Source organism: Sycon ciliatum, chromosome 4, assembly GCF_964019385.1.
Source record: "Sycon ciliatum chromosome 4, ocSycCili1.1, whole genome shotgun sequence".
In the NCBI taxonomy this organism is placed as follows: domain Eukaryota; kingdom Metazoa; phylum Porifera; class Calcarea; order Leucosolenida; family Sycettidae; genus Sycon; species Sycon ciliatum.
This window is the reverse complement of record NC_088646.1, coordinates 27,524,860-27,542,635: the sequence shown is the minus strand read 5'-3', so window position 1 is coordinate 27,542,635 and position 17,776 is coordinate 27,524,860. Positions and strand designations below refer to the sequence as shown.

At 46.5% G+C, this 17,776-nt stretch overlaps 2 protein-coding genes and 1 long non-coding RNA gene across 4 annotated transcripts in view; 1 reads left to right on the top strand and 2 right to left on the bottom strand.

The window, feature by feature from the left end:
- LOC135815401 (cytoplasmic dynein 2 intermediate chain 1-like) overlaps positions 1–2,552 on the top strand; it is a 28,888-nt gene extending 26,336 nt beyond the window's left edge. For both annotated transcript variants that reach the window (XM_065328693.1, XM_065328692.1), the window contains exons 27-30: positions 261–384; positions 1,242–1,301; positions 2,014–2,077; positions 2,391–2,552. In XM_065328693.1, coding sequence (XP_065184765.1) covers positions 261–384; positions 1,242–1,301; positions 2,014–2,077; positions 2,391–2,504 — 362 coding nt within the window. In that variant the 3' untranslated portion in view covers positions 2,505–2,552. The remainder of the gene's footprint in view (positions 1–260; positions 385–1,241; positions 1,302–2,013; positions 2,078–2,390) is intronic.
- Positions 2,553–5,314: 2,762 nt separating this feature from the next.
- On the bottom strand, positions 5,315–6,906 carry LOC135813682 (uncharacterized). Its single transcript, XR_010553082.1, has 2 exons — positions 6,639–6,906; positions 5,315–6,555 (listed from the first exon to the last, which is right to left on the bottom strand). It is a non-coding gene; the product is annotated as an uncharacterized LOC135813682 (long non-coding RNA).
- A 3,661-nt stretch (positions 6,907–10,567) lies between these two features.
- LOC135815400 (uncharacterized) lies at positions 10,568–17,338 on the bottom strand. Its single transcript, XM_065328691.1, has 5 exons — positions 16,760–17,338; positions 15,142–15,265; positions 13,163–13,419; positions 11,616–12,022; positions 10,568–11,174 (listed from the first exon to the last, which is right to left on the bottom strand). Exons 1-5 carry the CDS (start codon positions 16,873–16,875, stop codon positions 10,924–10,926), a joined length of 1,155 nt encoding a protein of 384 aa, XP_065184763.1. The 5' UTR covers positions 16,876–17,338; the 3' UTR covers positions 10,568–10,923.
- Between the last annotated feature and the right edge of the window lie 438 nt (positions 17,339–17,776).

The window sequence follows — 17,776 nt, the reverse complement described above, 5'->3', positions numbered from 1 at the left end:
TGCATGGTGCTCTGGTGTAAAGGTTGTCAATGTGCCTACGGGAAAAGCACCGTGGCAGTCACCAGTATGTTTCATAAGTGTCTTTCGAACTGTTTCCATTCCCCATTGTGCTGCTACTATCCTTTGCGGGAGTAGCATGGGTCTTGTCTCGCTTATCTCAGTTGGCTCAATGGGCGTTCATTTGTCTTTTGATTGATCTTGGTAGTTTTGCTGTGTGTTGCATTCTCCATTTTGTCTTTCTTTGTCTTTGTATCCTGCAGCCGAGCCACTTGTGACATGGCCTCAGTTCGTCAGCAGTTGCACCGGTGTGGTATGCGTACGCTGGTTGCCGTATCGGCCCTGCGTCTTCATGGTGGTGGACCGGTCATCACGGCTACTCACATGGTGAGCATTACAATGTGATGATGGTGATCGGATTGTGATGATGGTGATCGGATTGTGATGATGGTGATCGGATTGTGATGATCATGATGATGGTGATCGGATTGTGATGATCATGATGATGGTAATGCCTCGTAGAAGCTGCAGTAGGTCTTGTGAAAGCCGTGCTGGAGCCCAGTTTTACTTCACGGGTAGAAAGAATTATTTTGACTTCTCTCGGCCTGGCCTGTTTGTTCATGTAGCAAGTTAACAACTGCAGCCTATCAGTGTATTGTGGAACACATGCAGGGGATGTGTGTGGCAACTGCCGGGAAAGCGCTCAATGCACAGAGTGCAGAAGTATTTCTTTATGCGTGTAGTGTGGAGCTGTACTTGAATCTAGCATAGGTATGTTACACACTCAGCAATCAATGGCAATCACCAAGCCAGACTGTGCCACCATATGTGAGTTGTCCAACATCAATTGTGCTGCACTAATGCATGCCACTAGTCAGACTTTTGAATCTAAACAAAACATGACCTGGCTATGCATATGGCAACATGTGGCTGCTGTCGATGGGCCAGTTGATTGAGTTCTGTCTTGCGAAGCCTTCAAATCAGGAGTGATGGTGAACCCTGAGAGAAGGCTGCACCCTGCTGTAAATACAGTGTCACTACTGCATAACGGAACTGGTTCGGATGTGATGTGCAGCGCTATGGGAATGGGTGTGTCCACCCGAATTCTTTTCACAGATGAAGCTGCAGGAAGCCTCAGCCCTTCTTCAAACTACTGTGGAAACTAATAACAACTAAAAGTTATATTCAAAAATATTACAAGTGCTGATTTCTATGTGGAAATGTCTTTTGTGTTGGTTTGATAGGGATTTATCTGATACAGACACCGCACCAAGCTTCAAGGATGACCTGTCCTCTTTCGGAAGGTAAGTTTTTTACAACTTTTTAGTACTTTTTACAGAGTGTAGACTACTGTATAACCGGAAAGTCTAATGTCTTAACGACCAATTGTTTTTCGTTATTTGAAGAAACATTACCGCGAACCCGGTTTGAGATGTCTGCGTAAAGATGCGCATACAGATGGGTGGCCAGGTAGCCATCGTTAAACTTTCTGCTCGTTATCATGCCAAAATTACAAAAACGTTGAACTTTTTGGCCGTTAACTTTCCGGTTTTACATTATTCCGACAGCAAGTGCATTTTGCTTAGGAGTGCAAGCTGAAGGAGGTCCTTCTCTAGTTAGCACCCAACCCATACCGGCACGTGTAATGATCCGTTTGTTCCCCTTTCTGTCACACACATTCAACGGTCCAGGTGTGCGTGCGTGTCTTAGACTGGATTGATATGTGGTTGCTTTAGCCCTGGCTGTTGCATGCACGTCGTAGTCATAGAATTTCGGTCGTTGCCTCCCATATGACGATCTTTGGGGCTTTGACTGCTCGGTTGGGTCTGTCGGAAATGTCCTCTTTAACTCGCAGGTTAGTTCTTCCATGTGCTACGAGATAGTAGTGTTGAAGCTTTGGCGGAGAGTCAGGTTGGGCTATCAACAGTGTGGCTTGATCTGGGTGCAGTACATGTTCTGTATAGTAATGCTGCTGCTGCTGCTGCAATGCCGCGTATCTGCTTCTACACTCTGCAGGATCACCTCAATGAGTGTCTCCTTGTATGAAGAGAATGTCAATACAAGCCGTCCAGCACAAGTAGTAAGTTCTTTTCTGCTGTAAACTGGTACTTGTAGTAGATTCTTGTGGAAAAAGTGACTGGACCATTATTGCACAGGAGTGATCACGACTGCGTGGACGTTTCGACCATGCTGGTCTTCTTCAGAAAGAGAGTCTGTTGAATAAATTTCTCACCACTCTCTACTTCTATTTTGGTGCATCTTGTGTGTATGTATGTGCATGCGTGTGTGTTACATGCGTGTGTGAGTGTGCATGTGTATGTGGTGCACACATGCGTGCGTGTGTACGTGTGTGTGTGTGTGCATGTGCGTCTTCGTCTACTGCACCACTGCAGGTGGTGTCATTTGAGAATGGCCAGACAGCACTTCACAGCCTCACTTCTAAATACACCGTTGCGAACAGCAACGAAGAGGAAACATTTCTACAGTACTTGAACAGTGTAGCATGATACAATTGATTATGTTAGCTGATTGACAATTCCACTTTGGAACCCTTTTCGTTTTTTACGCATCACACAACTGCTTGTCTGGTAACTTCTTTAGGGCAACGGCTTCAGAAAGTACCAAACACACACAGGGAGGAAAGTAAAATGACCCAACTGTGCCGCCGTGTGGATGCTATGCCCAGTGGTATATTATTCCTTAGCTTCCTCTCCTGTCATAGTGTCACTGGAATGATTCATCACTTTTCGCACCATGTTGTGGAGATGAATTTTGGTGTTAATTTATCTTGTTGAGTAGTCTTAGTGCGAAATTTATAAAGCCTTTTGATAAAGTTTTGATGCAAGTCGAGCATCCATGTACCAGTCATTGTTTTTCATCATTCAACAAACTAATCTCACGTTGTGCCTAAACTCTCTGAATATCAGTGACAAGAAGGATGGCACAGCACCATTCGACGAAACAGACTAAAAATGAGACGTGTTGTGCCAGGGACTGGTCATGTGCGTCGGCTCCCCAAGCACTTGGGAGTGGGGAGAGAAATCTTGGAAGGGTGGCTGAATTGAAACATCTGATGGCTAACAAGTTGACAGCACACATGTACACATTGTACTTGGAAGCCAGTCCACAAGCATAGGCTGCAGCTGAATGAGGACATAGAGGGATACTACTTGAAATACATGTATGGGTAATAGAGAGAACCCAGTATTTGGGACTATGCCCAACGCTACGCTGTCACAAACCCATGCTCACGCTCGTTCTCGTAACGCCCATTACACACAACCTCCCCTTGTGTTGGAGGGGACCGGTGGGACGTAGGATTTCTTTGCCCAGGAGACCCAGCAAGTTATCACTTCAGTACACTGATGGTCCTTTGTGCAAACGTCTACCACAGATATACTGGCCGATGAACCACTGAAACTTGATGCCTTCAGGCTGTGTGAACTTTGCGTCGCCAACAATAGCAGTATGTCGGCCATACTGATGGTGATGCCGTCACTCATCTTTTTTGCAAAACCCATGTAGACTCACCAACTGTTTTATCAACGCTCTTTAATAGTCAGTATCGCAAGGATCACCAGTAACACATGGAGCTACCAGTATTCGCAAGAGTGCATAAGCTCCGAAGAGTGTGCAACTCCGGATAGCCTTTCGATGGGGTGCGCCGAACGGCTAAAACTCCTCACATCACGTGGTGCAGTGTTCACATTGCACATTCCCAGCTCGTTTTTTTAGCAATCCCAGGAGTAGTAAAACGTAGCACTCCCGACAAAAACCTGCTCAGCTTATGCGAGTCATCAACATGATCATGGCATGCGGGCAGATATTTGGACTGTTTGCGCATGCTTGAGTTCATTGCATGTAGTACAAAACGTACTTGGAACACGTGATATGAGTGTTCTCCATACAGAGCTGCACACTCTTGCCCTTGGCTTGGGAGCTTTTAAAACTCCTAGGATGAGGGCATGTAGATCTACCGACTAATAGTACTTCGAAGTACATGGTATCGTATCGAGTGTACGAGAAAGCCGCCTGCTCATATGATCGACTGACTGGCGCGTGTAGTGCGGCATGCATGCAGCCTTCCACATCAGTGCATGTCATGCTCACCGTGGTGATGATTTTGCTGAATCGCCGCGAATCTTGAGGAAAATATAATGATTTCGATAAATCAACCGCAAGCTCCGTTATATTCTACTACAAATTCAGCTCCTTACCACATATTTTGCGGCAAATTCAGCTCAATAACCACCGCAAGATTTGCACAACTTTCAAAGGTTTTTTTCCGTGGGGACAGATATTGGACCCAGCAAGTATGGTTCAATGCAAAGCAACACACGTAACAGCGAAGGTCGACCACTTTTCCCTCCTGCAAGGAGGTACTTTGAAGCACATATTTTGCCAACTAGGGCTGTAGCCAAAGCGACTGTGTGGCTCTACCCGGCACTGTACCGTACAGTCTTGTTAAAAGACCGGCTCATGCCTGTTATCAATGGTCCTTATGCACGTTGTACAGATGTACGAAATCCTGTAACGTGTACATGCCCGATTGGGTGTTCATTGTGTGCTATACAAAGTCATGCACATTTGACCGATTTCGCCCAATATTAAATCAATTGAAGGCGATCACTTCTCCAGTTTCATCACTTTGAATAGAGCTAATGACTAGCTAGATCTTTGGTCGAATTTTTGTTCGTGTGAAATGCATTCAGAGCACGTTTGGTAGTGGGAACAGCAGTAAACACCATAACTACTGGCATAAGCATACCGGTAGGCCACGGTCCCGCCTGCACATTCTACGCTTAACCATGTCTACGGTAGTTCGTACATCTGTATAATGTGCATAAGGCTTATAGTTATACAAGCGGCCTGATGTTGTTCAAGGTAGACCTTCGGTGCATAAAGCTCGATTCACACTTCATTCAGCACACCGGAAGTGCTGAGCACAATGCATACGGTGATGGCCGTGCGATTGGCCAAACTGCAAGTGTTGAACTGAAATGAACTTTTTTTGCCTTGTGAGCGTCGCGGTGGTTTTTGTGTTGACAATATCAAGAATAGAAATACCAAGTTTGAATACAAGCATTCTCTACACACACAAAGTCATCGGTTTTTGTGGCAGGAATAATCCCGGCCTTTATCCAGGACTTTACCGTACACACTGTATTATACAGTAAAACCTGTCAAGGTGACCACTCGGATAAGGCGACCACCTGTCCCAAAGACCACTACGCCAAAATATGCATGTCTACTCACCGCCGCCCAGGGAGTTCAGGCAAAAAAATCAAATTCAGAATTCCCAGGAAAATTCTGTTGGAAATCGAATAAGCACGTCTTTCAAGAGCACACAGAAAATTTCATGTGAAAATCTCAAAGCAAACCTGAGATACAGTCATTTCAATTGTGGTGCCAATCATCATAGAATTGTGTTGAATTGTATGTAAACGTGTATAGCACGCATGGCACAAACTGACAAACGGACCCAGGGGAAGTTGACCAGGGGACATAGTGACAAAAACAAAAAGTTCGCTGAAAAGAGCCCAAATGACAGGCCTATATGATAAGCAATAATGTACAAACATTTCTATGTACAACAACTACCTGACGGCACGTCGCCGTGTATTGTTTCCATGGCAACCCCTAGCAACATTGCAGAAACGCAACGAAACATATCAATGATGACAATATGGAGTGAAAACGTTGCACAAGCGTGGTAAAACAAAAATGGAATGTAGGTTAACAGTGTTAACGGGAAATTCTAGCATTGTTACCATAGCAACGGAACAGGAAAAAAGTGAAGAGAACAGTTGGAAGACGGGAAGACACAAAAAAGACAATAAAAACAGTCAACACAATAACCACAAACTTGTCTTGACCATGTCTTTGACCATGTCTTTGGACAATAAAATTATTCATTTTCAACGCGGAGCCGTTTTGCTGTTGGCTCCAGCTCGCAATCTACATTGTCAGCCGAGGTGGTGGTGTTGGCGGCTGGCTCTGACGAAGCTGCTCGCTGACTGTCCACATCAGCCGGACTGGTGGTGTAAGTGGTTGGCTCCAGGGGAGTTGCGTGCTGACTGCCTGCAACATGAGCCGAGCTGCTGGTGTGGCCGGTTGGGTCAAGCGGAGTTGCTTCCTGACGCTCACCTGACTCCGACTGGCCGGATGATGGAGAGGGTAGTATAAAGGGCTCAGCCAGTAGGACAGCAATCTGATCGCTGGCTTTGTCCTTCAGCAGCCTTGCTCGACGTTGCTGCAGAGAACGGACTCTAGAGGCAAACGTGCCAACAGCAATATCTTTGGTACTGGAACCTATCAGAGAACCAGTCCATTTCAACATATCGTTGAACGAAAACTTCGAAGCATTTTTGAATGTAAGTAGCTCCAGAACGACATCGTTGGTGACAGGAAAATCACTCGTCTTCAAACAGGTAAGAGCTTCGTCTGATTTCAACGCATTTCTCAGTTTGCTTGAATAAATACCAAGCCTCCGACATGCAGGTCCAGGGCTATTCTCCTCCTCATCGGCCATGAAGAATTCAAATATTCAAATTCTCGCTGTAGAGAAATACAGAGCAGACAAATATTCCTTACCGCCTGGAACCGCTGCAAACTAGATGAAGAAAGACGATCGTTCTTACCTAATTTTGGGACGAGGAACACGATGGAAGAATCACCGTCCGTCAACGCTCAAAGGAACAACATCAAAATCGCGTTCAAAGTTTTACGGCAAGACGTGGGAAGTCCCATCTCACGACTGTGACCTCGAGTGAGACACCAAACGAAAGCTAAAAATCTCCTCTGTCAAATGGCTGTCATCTCCTTCTTCAACAAACTACAAGTCTAAAAAAAAATCAATATTTCCACGTGGCACATTTTTGTGCCATGCTCACGTCATAAATGCATGCATGACGCGTGACGAAGATTTTTACCGTGCTGTCACGTGACTGAACTGTATTATACAGTAAAACCTGTCAAGGTGACCACTCGGATAAGGCGACCACCTGTCCCAAAGACCACTACGCCAAAATATGCATGTCTAGATAGATGTGTTACTGCTCCCTTATCCAAACATTCTTCTCATCCGAAGCACCTGGAGACAGTCCGCACCCCTCGGGGTGCGGCCCATGATAATCGGCACTCTCCTGTGGTTATGGGCTCTTCTGGTAGATCTACATGGGTGAGTCAGGGAATCGTGAAACAAAGTGAATGCGACCTGGCTTTTACGACTCCCTGGTTGTAGTCTACTACTACAGTACATTCCAGCCTAGGTAATGGCAGTGAAGCCTTACCCCGTTCCATGCGGCACTCCCGCGTCGTTATCCCCGCAGCAGCACAGGTCTGCGAACGGCTTCAGCTTTGGAAGTACGGGCGTAGATCTACTAGTAGTAGGTCGTCCGCTCAGTAGCAGTTAGGGCGAGTCTTCAGTGCTGCTGTACCTTGGCCATAGTCATGACAGAGGTCCGACGGTGAGGTACATGTAGGTCGCTGCGTCTCCAGTTGGTCTGCCTCGGCCCGGGCTTCGAACAAAGCACACGTTATAAGTTATACCGGTACTGCACTGTCGGGAAGAGCTTTGCGGAGAAGACGATAACTCGAAACTGCCCAAAGGCTGCTCAAGAGGAAGAGGAAGGGCGCACATAATGCACTGACCTCGTCGCTCTCATCTGTGATTCTTTGAAGCAACTAAACAGCCTCCACTGCAGTACTGTCCACCTGAACTGACTTGCTCTGCGCTGCCTGGGTGCAAGTAATGTCGAAAGCAAGGTGGATCTACGAGTAGTCGTCGACGTCCGCCACGGCTATCGGGCGATGTGATAGGCGCTAGGCAGGGAGTCCTGCGAATCCCGGGTGATCATGGTGATAGGTCTACGCCGTAGACTACTGCCGTACTGGCACTGCCATAGCGCTAACCCTTTCGCACTTTTAAAACTTTCTCACGAACTAACACTAGACTACATACCAGACAAGCTACAGCGGCATCGATTGGTCGAGTGGGATTCGTCTAGCAGTGACATGATACGGATACCGGTAGTCATACTCGTTTCGTCTCGGAGGAGTGCGAAAGGTGTGATACATGATTGTAGTGATAATACAACCATGTCGACTATCTAGCAGACGAAAATGTGCTCACTGACTACTAACTAGCTTGTGCCTACCACGGTGTAGATCTACCAGGAAGTCTCTCTCTCTCGGATCTCTCGCTCGCTCTCTCTCTCTCTGTTTTTGGTGGACATAAACATCTCTGGCGTTGATTGCTTTCCTGCTTCGACTTCTGCCGCGCCTTTGTTCTCGTACTCCCCTTTATGTACAAGTGTTGTGCAAACCCTCCTTTATTATAGTCTGTCTCATTTTCCCCTGAGATGTTTTGATGCGTAGTGATTATGACGCTCATCATTCGCTCCCGTGTCACTGGACAGTTCTGTCCGTTTGGTTTTAGCGAATTCAAAATAAAGAAAACAACAAGTGGTCAAACGACGCCCGTCTGATTTAGCGTGAGGAAGGCCGCATTTGCTTCGAGGACGCTTAGGAACTACTGGCTGTAGATCTACCATTCATGTAGATTGTAGATCTATTGATTTGTAGATCTACACTGTAGCTAATAGAGGATCCGCCTGCTGGTAGATCTACATGAACTATCGCCAGTTCGGACCAGGCCCGGTAGATCTACAGCATTACAAGGTCTAGTATCTACACTACAGCCTAGGGCAGAGCTACACCTCGATTCTTACTAGGGAGGGTCTATACGACTCCCTGTTACCAATCAATCAATGTAATTTCTTGCCACACAATAGCGCGAGAATTCCAGATTGCCTATAGAGTGCTCAACACCACAAGGATGGAGCAATACCACAAAGGCAGAAGAGAACAGAGATAGCCGGTTGTCTCTGTTCTCTTCTGCCTTTGTAATTTCTTGCCACGGTGCATTATCTTTTAGAACTATCAATATCATGATTCTGCTCGGTGCGGTAGCAGAAAGCCAACATAAAGCCAAGGGGCTTGCAGTAGCTGCTTTCAAGCACTTAGGGGCCGTCCGTAAATATCGATGTTTTTTTAGAGACGATATTGGTGCTTCTCTCCCTTGACCCCCCTCCCTCCCCCCAGAAGACGCACATGTACATCTAGATCATGGAATCAATATTAATTTTTTGGATGCTCATGAAGTGCCCAGGATGTTGAGGGTCCGGTGTAGGCGTGAAAATCCCGCCGCACTCACGCAATAGCTGCATCGCCTGGGGGGAGCGAACCGGGTTGGCGCTGCATGCAGTGCTCACAGCCATCGTGTACTGGTGTAGCCAAAGCGGCTACGCTCTGGCTTGAATTTTTTCAAATCCTTGTTTAGATAGTGAAGACTGGAAACTCTTGTGGAGTCCGTGTTTGTTCGCACTGCCTCTACGTCTTGAAAAAGGTCTCCTGCAGGCATCGTTCGGCCGATTTCCACAATCAATAGCTCATTCTTTTGCTCTTGAAATTCGCCGTGGGCGTACAGCTTCCAATTTTTGATTTTGTTCTTGTGTCGCGAGTTTTAGCTCCGCGAACGGAAGCTGGTTTCACATTTCTTGTATAGCCATTTAGACGTCCGCGTGCAGGGCCTAGGGATCGGCGAAACTTCAGATATTTACATCGATATTTTTCTGATGCTCGAAAAGACGCACATGGCTCAAACCCCCTCCCCCCCAGACGCACCAATATCGTCTCTAAAAAAACATCGATATTTACGGACGGCCCCTTAGTCGCAGGCCTGTTGCAGTGCGATGGGAGGTGCTGTTTGCACTGGGGTCAGGGGATCTCGAAATGAGGTCAGGGAGCACTAAAGCTCGATTTTAGTACAATGCACAGGCTAGGCATTACATGTACCGTATTAACGTATTTTCCCGCAATAAAATTAACGTAGTCTACAGGCAGTACTTGTATTTTGTCATCAAAGGTGGTCAGACCTGTAGTACTTACAGTACTATAGGAGACTGTACTGGTATTGGAGACGTTTACTTTTATTGTTTCCAGAAAGATTAATTGTCTGGGTTGGGTGGCAAACAACTCGTGATAATGATACTGTAAGGCTGTAAATACATCCAACCATGGTAAGGAACAGTGTAGAAAGACACTAAGATGATGAACGGGTAAAAAAAACGAAGTAAGGTGAACCCTGGTACCTGTACCCCAGTATTGCCCATTACAATCATTCTGGCATGTACTATTATTAAAGAGTCTTTAATAAAGACGTGTCTTTTTATATTTTTGATCCACTCTCAACATGTACTACAATTGGAGACGTACTACAGTATTGGAGACGTGTGGGGAAAATACGGTAGTTCAACTTGTGTTCTTCAAGTCTTGTCTTACATGAGGACCAAGCAAGCAGGTAACGCCTAACGGGTAGCACATTGGTAAATAGCGGTTGTTGAAGCATTAATTTTATTGATGTCCAGCTGAATTCACATGATTCAGATCTGATTGGTAACAATGAATCTGTGCAGCCATGATTATGCGGAGAGTAGATAAAACAATAAAGCAAAAAATAAATAATGATAAACATGAAATGAAACCCTTATCCCCAGATCGACCTCAAACCCAGATCGACCTCAAACAACGCTACGCGCCTACAATGTACCTGAACACAAGTGACACGAAACCAGTCACTTTAGTCACAAAAATAGTTGCTTGCCACACAGGTACCTCACCCTACAGCCTATCTGTTTCGTTCCTTTGGACTACTTATCTAATAGCAGAGATAGTTTGCAATACAACCGTGAAAAAAAGGTGGAGTTACTTCAACCAAAGGCGTGTTCAACACAATAAATCATCAGTCAGAAGTGCGAACAAATCTACTACCATCATTTAAACTGACTACCAATTTACTACTTGGAAATGTGTTCCCTGGCCAGCAGGATGTAACACGGCTAACCTCAGTTTAAAAAAACCTGACTAGTGAACTAGATAGCGCAGGAAGGACGCCAGCCATGTTGGAATAGTCTTTTGTTGGCGTTCGTAGGCCTGCATGATGACGGCCATTGCTGCAGCGAAGAAAAACACGGAGGAATTGCGCGTGGTCGGGATCAGATGGTTGAGCTGCATGTGCCTGATGATGACGTGCAAAGTGAGTGGCGTGGTGTACATAGCTAGTTCATACCAACGGGATGCTGGCTCTATTGCAGCTGGGATGCTCATAGCGAGCCCTAAAAGAAAAACCAAGCAGAAAGCAAGACGCGCAAATGCATCAAATTCTTCAAGTATTTGTACATGTTCAACCACAGGAGAAGAATTGGGAGTTATCCCACCATAACATAAATGTATCTACAAAGTCAACACTCAAGGACCAGCATATTCCCTTCCAGCAATATTCAAATATCAATCTCTCCAAATTCTGTTTGCAGCTCCTGCAGAGAGGGTGGCTTGGCAGGGGCTCACAAGTACCAAGACGGTTCGAGAAGAATTGGGAGTTATCCCATCATAACATAAATGTATCTACAAAGTCAACACTCAAGGACCAGCATATTCCCTTCCAGCAATATTCAAATATCAATCTCTCCAAATTCTGTTTGCAGCTCCTGCAGAGAGGGTGGCTTGGCAGGGGCTCACAAGTACCAAGACGGTTCGTTTCAAAACAAGAAACATACCTATCAGAAGGCCAACTAAATCTGGCAGCCTGCCTTGTGGTGTGTTGAAGTTCTGCCGAATATACTTGTTCCGTGATGCTGCACATATCGTTGAGAAACCAATCGTGCAAGACACACCCAGATAAGCTGTGGAGCGAGCTACTGTTTTCGCCAAACGTGCCAGCATTGGAGCGGGTGTTTTGAGCAACTGCTTGGCTCGGAACACTAGTGGAATAGCTGACAGTGTCATGTATAGCTTCAATGCATGCTTCCAGGCCATGGCGGTTGACAGCAGGCTAAATTGAAGGCACGACTGCCCCGGGTGAATGACCTCGTGGCACGTGAGTCGCTCCAACTGGTCAGGACACGGACGGAATATCTGCGTAATGTTAGTGTCGTTGTATACACACGACCATCGCTGTATAGACCTTCCGGGTTGCAGCAGAGTGGAAATAGAGAGAGAGAGAGAGAGAGAGAGAGAACAAAGAAGAGCCACAACAGAATGATGAAGCAACACGTCTCAGATAGGGATGATCTCACCGTATTCTTAGGCACTGCCAAACCTACTAGGCACGGGTCACTCGCCTCTTCCTGGTGAGCTAAAGCCTGCATCATGATCTATGTACTGGTACATTCTGGAATGAGGGTATTCCACCGGCTGTTGCCTGGTTCTACAAAGGAATGTTTCAGAACATCGGTCTCTGCACGTGCTTGATGCTCGCACAGAGATCATGAAGAATGCTGCAAGGAAGCTCAAAGGACTCCGCTAGGCCCTTCGCCAAGGCTCCTTCAATCTGTGTTTGACACACAGAAGCAATATACAAGTGCCTAGCAGGAGACGGTCCACTGCCCAATAGACTGTGACTGATAGGGTCTCTAAGAGAGGTGAAGCGATTAGTTTGAATGCCTGAGTCATTGTTGAACGGTCATTTGTCAAGCTGCCTAGATGCTATCCATTATGGATAGACAAATGACCATTGCTAAGGTTTTTTTTTTAGTGATGAGCAAAACCTTTGCTTACTAGCGAAGTACTAGCTAGGACACTCCACTGCTCTACAAGCAGAGTTGCTTACCGTCACAGGGCTCTCTACATTGTTCTCAGTTGTGGTTAGAATGCACGACCTGTCTGTCAATGACTATGTACATGGTGTGGCATAAGACAGGAACGTGACAAAGGTGTCCTAATGGCTCACATGGTCCTATAGACCAAGGCCCTACAGTGCATTTCAAAACTATAGACGCGTAGGGTTTTTGAAATATTTCAAATTTGGCTGGAACTTTTTGAGAATAGTTTTCGGAATATTGCTCAGGATCGCTCCACAATTACTCTCATATAGTTTCTAAAGGATTGGATAACAGACGCCCAATTTGGAAAAAATTATGCACAAAGTGATCACAGATTTTATGTGGTATAGATGCTGGCATAACGGTTTTTGCCTAGGTACGCGTCTATAGTTTTGAAATGGACTGTAGCAACCAGTCTAGATTGTAGTAAGGAGCATTGCTCTTCACAGTGGGGGCCCCTCGACTTGTTACAGCGCCATCGCATGTCACACCATTCCTCTTACTTGTAATAGGATGGCGGCAGCGCGTCGGGATGCTGCAGGGAAGTTTGAACAAGGATGGTAGAGTTGACGATGACCATAGCAAGAAACACAGCACTGGGAATGCGCAGTCCAGTGGCTGCTTGCCAGCGTTTTAGCAGTGAGGCGAGAGCACGACTGGCCAGGAGTAGCATGATGGTGTGACGAGTATGGGCCGGCTGGATGGCAGAGGTCAGGCCGGCTAGTGCCGCTGCCAGCGCTATGTAGCTACTGTTTTTGCCCTGCAGTCACGCGGAAAGTGAGCAGTGAAAACGGAACAGGCAGAAAAAGATGTGCTGCATGCACAACCACATAATGCCGTGTAGATGGTGCTATGCTGTAATTTGGTGCATTGAAGCACAAACGCATCACCTGCCATTATTTGTGATCCGGCCTTAGTCGGAGATGCTGTGGAATAAGTTTTGGTCGCGACCACTTTTCGTCAAAGTCATACATATCCATTTAATTTAGCGTGTTTCATTCACTCAGAACAACTGTGGGCTCCCACTCCTGTGCTACGTGTAACAGAGCTGTATTTATATAGAACTGATTTTCGTTCACTCAGGATGCTAAACGAAATAAATGAAAGTTACTTCCAAGCGCAAACTTCTATGTACAGGTCGTCCCCCGTTAATACGAGTCCGGTTAGTACATAAGAAATCTCAAGTCCCGGACGAAACGTGGTCACTTCCATACAAATTTTGTCGGTTAGTGCATAATTCGTTAGTACATAAACCCCGTTAGTACATAACATTTCTCCGTACCCGCATGCCACCTACCTCAATAATACATAATTTGTTGGTCTTTCGGCCTTCCAGTGGAGGCACATTGTGTTCTAGTTTCTACTTGTGGACGCAATTAGCTCAGAAATCAGAGCGCACATCACAAGGCGAGAAAGCTCTGTTTTTTCCGAGTGACTGTACAGGCGCGGCTGGCATGCTATCATGTAAACTGTAGAATCTTCGCTGACTGTGACCGTTATAACATAATTGTTATGTAATTGTAGAAAGGAAAAGGACATAAGGATACGAGTTAAGAGTAACTCTCCATCACTGTAACTGGATACTATATACAGTCAGAAAGTGCAATAACTGGGCACACAACTGACAAGAGTACTGAGACATTCGACGTCCTGACACCTAGCTTCAACACATCTCCGTAGCGCTAACCGACAGCCTTCCAACTTGGAAGGTTCAAGGTTATGGAAAGACCAAAGAGGGGAAGGCAAGCGCAACGAAAACGAGCAAAAGCTACAGTCCCAACGGAACAAAGAATGTCGCTTGTTACTGGACGATGACGAGACCAGTACGATATTTGACAAAGCGGTCTAACTACAATTCGAAGCAGCAAACTCTTAACTCGTATCCTTATGTCCTTTTCCTTTCTACATTTATTTATGGCTCAACATCCGAGTTTCAAATTGTTATGTAATTGTATTATAATTATATTATGTTATATTGAGGGAATCTGTAGAATCGTCGCTGACTGTGACCGTTATAACATAATTTTTATGTTATATTGAGGGAATCAAGAATATCTCGCTCCCTGGTCATGGTAGCAAGAAACACTCAGAAAAGTTGAAAAAAGTGAAAAATTCTGGTACACAAGCAAGTTATGTACACTTTCGTTTAGTACATAAACCCCGTTAATACATAACATTTGTCAGGTCCCAGAGATTATGTATTAACGAGGGACGACCTGTATACAACCATACATGAATAGGAACGGGTGCACGTGAAGTGCGTGAGCTACAGCGGAGGATACATCCCATAAGCCATAGCAATGCCATGGGAAGTGTGTAAGCTACAGCGGAGGATGTATCCCATAAGCCTTTGCAATGCCATAGGAAGTGTGTGAGCTACAGCGGAAGATACATCCCATCGGCAATGCAATTGACTGTGGTGAAGTAGTTGACTGCACCACTGTCAATATTTTATAAGTTATCGCACAATCAGCCTCTTTACCTGCCCATAGAGAATCTGGTATCGCTGTAAAAGATCCCTGGCAAGCCGATACACACCGGCGAAACCGCCAAGGAACGCTCCAAACTTGAGGCAATTAGGATTGACTGGATTGTACTTAAGCACTCTATGTGAGCGTACAGACAGATACAGACAGATGCACACACACGCACACGTACACCGTACACACACACACACACACACACGTACACCACACACACACACACACACATACACACATACACACATAGATACACATACACACACATACATAGAGACAGACACGCCACACATGGACACACACACACACACACACCACATGCACAGACAAAGACACACATGCACATGTTTAACCATTAACCAAGTAGGAGTTGTGTGAGGAGCGGAAGTGAGATGCAACAGTGTGTTGCCTGTGACATCGGTCATTTCATCGAACCCAGACCAAAAATACAGGCCCACCCCAGGATCATTGCCTTCCTATTTCCACTGAGCCCTAGATAGGTTTGGTTTTCAAGTCCTCGGTTTGTTCGACACATTTTAAATTGCTACCGTTTAGCGCTGGGTGGGAGTACTTCGCTTGTTTCTGCCCTTTCCGCAGCTGTTCAGGGTCTGTCGGGCCTGCTGAAAGATCACCGAGAGTACCCTTGGAGCGTCAGTGCAATTGCGTTTGCAGTCTCCGAGCTGATCCAACGGACGGTTCAGCTCCGACTATGGGCAGTTCATTTAGCATGTCTGGTGCTGACCCATGCGTTCACACCTCGCCGGGGTGGGTAGATCCCCTTGAATGAGGCTGTGTGCGAGCTGAAGCAGGCTTCGGTGAGTAGCTGGACTAGGTGGGACTCCGGCAGGACAGGAGGTGTGCCGCAGTGGCCGAGTGTGGCGTTGTAGTCAGTATGAAACATACAGCATCGGTACAGTGCTGCTCAATGAAATCCGGTCGCGTCACTCAAGGACGCGCTTGCACCATTTCGCAGCCCAGTGTTCGCAGGTCTCTACTAGGGCTGCGCAACGCCCGGCACGCACTTGAGTGACTAGATCGGATCTCATTGAGCCGCACTGTACTAGGAACCAGGGAGTAATAAAATAATAATACTTTAGTACTTTCTGCTCGGAACACGTGATGTGAGTCACAAGTTTCGCCGTCACAGACCCCACAGGGCCACATGCAAAGTCACACACTCTTTTGGACTATCTAGCACTCCGGAGTTCGCCCGACCCTAGATTTTGGAGGGTCGACGTGATCCGTGATGCCAGCCTTGTGTGAGCGCCCTGTGAGTATGCCCTGCCCCAAGGGTGCCTGGAACAGGTGCCCCAAAAGCGAAACCCACACCATGTCACGTTCAAATTGCCCATGTCGTCAACCTACATGTATGTGTGGTACGACTCCCGGTCCCAGGTACGCATTTACCCTGGTGTTTCAAAATCCCTCCTTGTAACATCGAAACTGCGAGGTACTTGGCCATGCGAATTTTTTGAATTTTTTGTGGGCCAATGTGGGGCAAGAGCGCAGGGTGGGGGTACATATGTGGAGTGGTGGAGTGTTTCAAAAATCCTTCTTGTGTTTGAGAAATCAGGATAAATGAGCAGTTGAGAAGTAAGCCGCTTAGCTAACTGGCCTTACTTGGAGATCCTCCCAGAGAGAATGGTGCTGGCCAGCGACAAGCTGGCGTGGATGCCCAGTCCGCAAACGCAGGCTCGCGAGCCCTGAACCACCGATGACAGCAGAATGTCCGACATTGCTTTTAGAAGAAAGATGCAGCAAGAACCGTGATAAAACAAGACTGTAATTGCTACCGGTAAGTACTTGGTCAGAGCTGGAGCTGCTAGACTTATCGACTACTGCATTGGTAACTGGCTTCTGCAGTCTTCACCTTCGTTTCTCAAACTCAGGCTGACTGTGACCGCGAAGCCCACATTATCAAGAGTGCTTGAAAAGCCAGTCTGTTGCGCACTGAGAGTACTGATTCTATCCGCGCAAGCAAAGCGCAGATGTTTGAACAGTCGCAGGCGAAAAAAAAGCTGAAGATACCGTGTGAAGCCAAGGCCAGAACTGCAGGAGCGACTCAACAGTAGTCAGTATCCACCCGACTGAATCGATTGGCAACTTCGGGCTCGCACCATCTCTGTCCGTGCCTTGTTGGCTAGACTAGAGTGCAAAAGTGCCTTCTCCAGAAATGGACAAGCCGCGGGTCATCAAATCCGGGTCCGACGTGCTTTTGACGTGACTTCGTGCGGAACTATGCCTGCTGCATAATCATGCCATTGTGTTGGGGTTATCGATGGCCGGGTCTGCAACTCCCTATACAAACTTGAAAGGCCTAGGTCTTGGCAGTTGATGACTCCGTGCTACACTGCCTGCTGTCGGGTCGCAAACTATGCAAGTCTGTTTCGTGACATTTAACTCCAGTGGTCATGTTCGGTTGGCACATAGTTTCACTTGCCACTTGCTACAGTGACTATTCTACACTGCAAACTACAGTCGACGTGCGAGTGACAGGCAAGCATCCCAAAACATGACAATGGGAGCTATTGTGTCACGACCACATGGTTATCACTGGTTACTAAGTATTTCGTACAAGTATTACAGCAGATTAAAATAACAGCCCCATAGTGGCAACAAGAGTAAAATAAGCGGAGC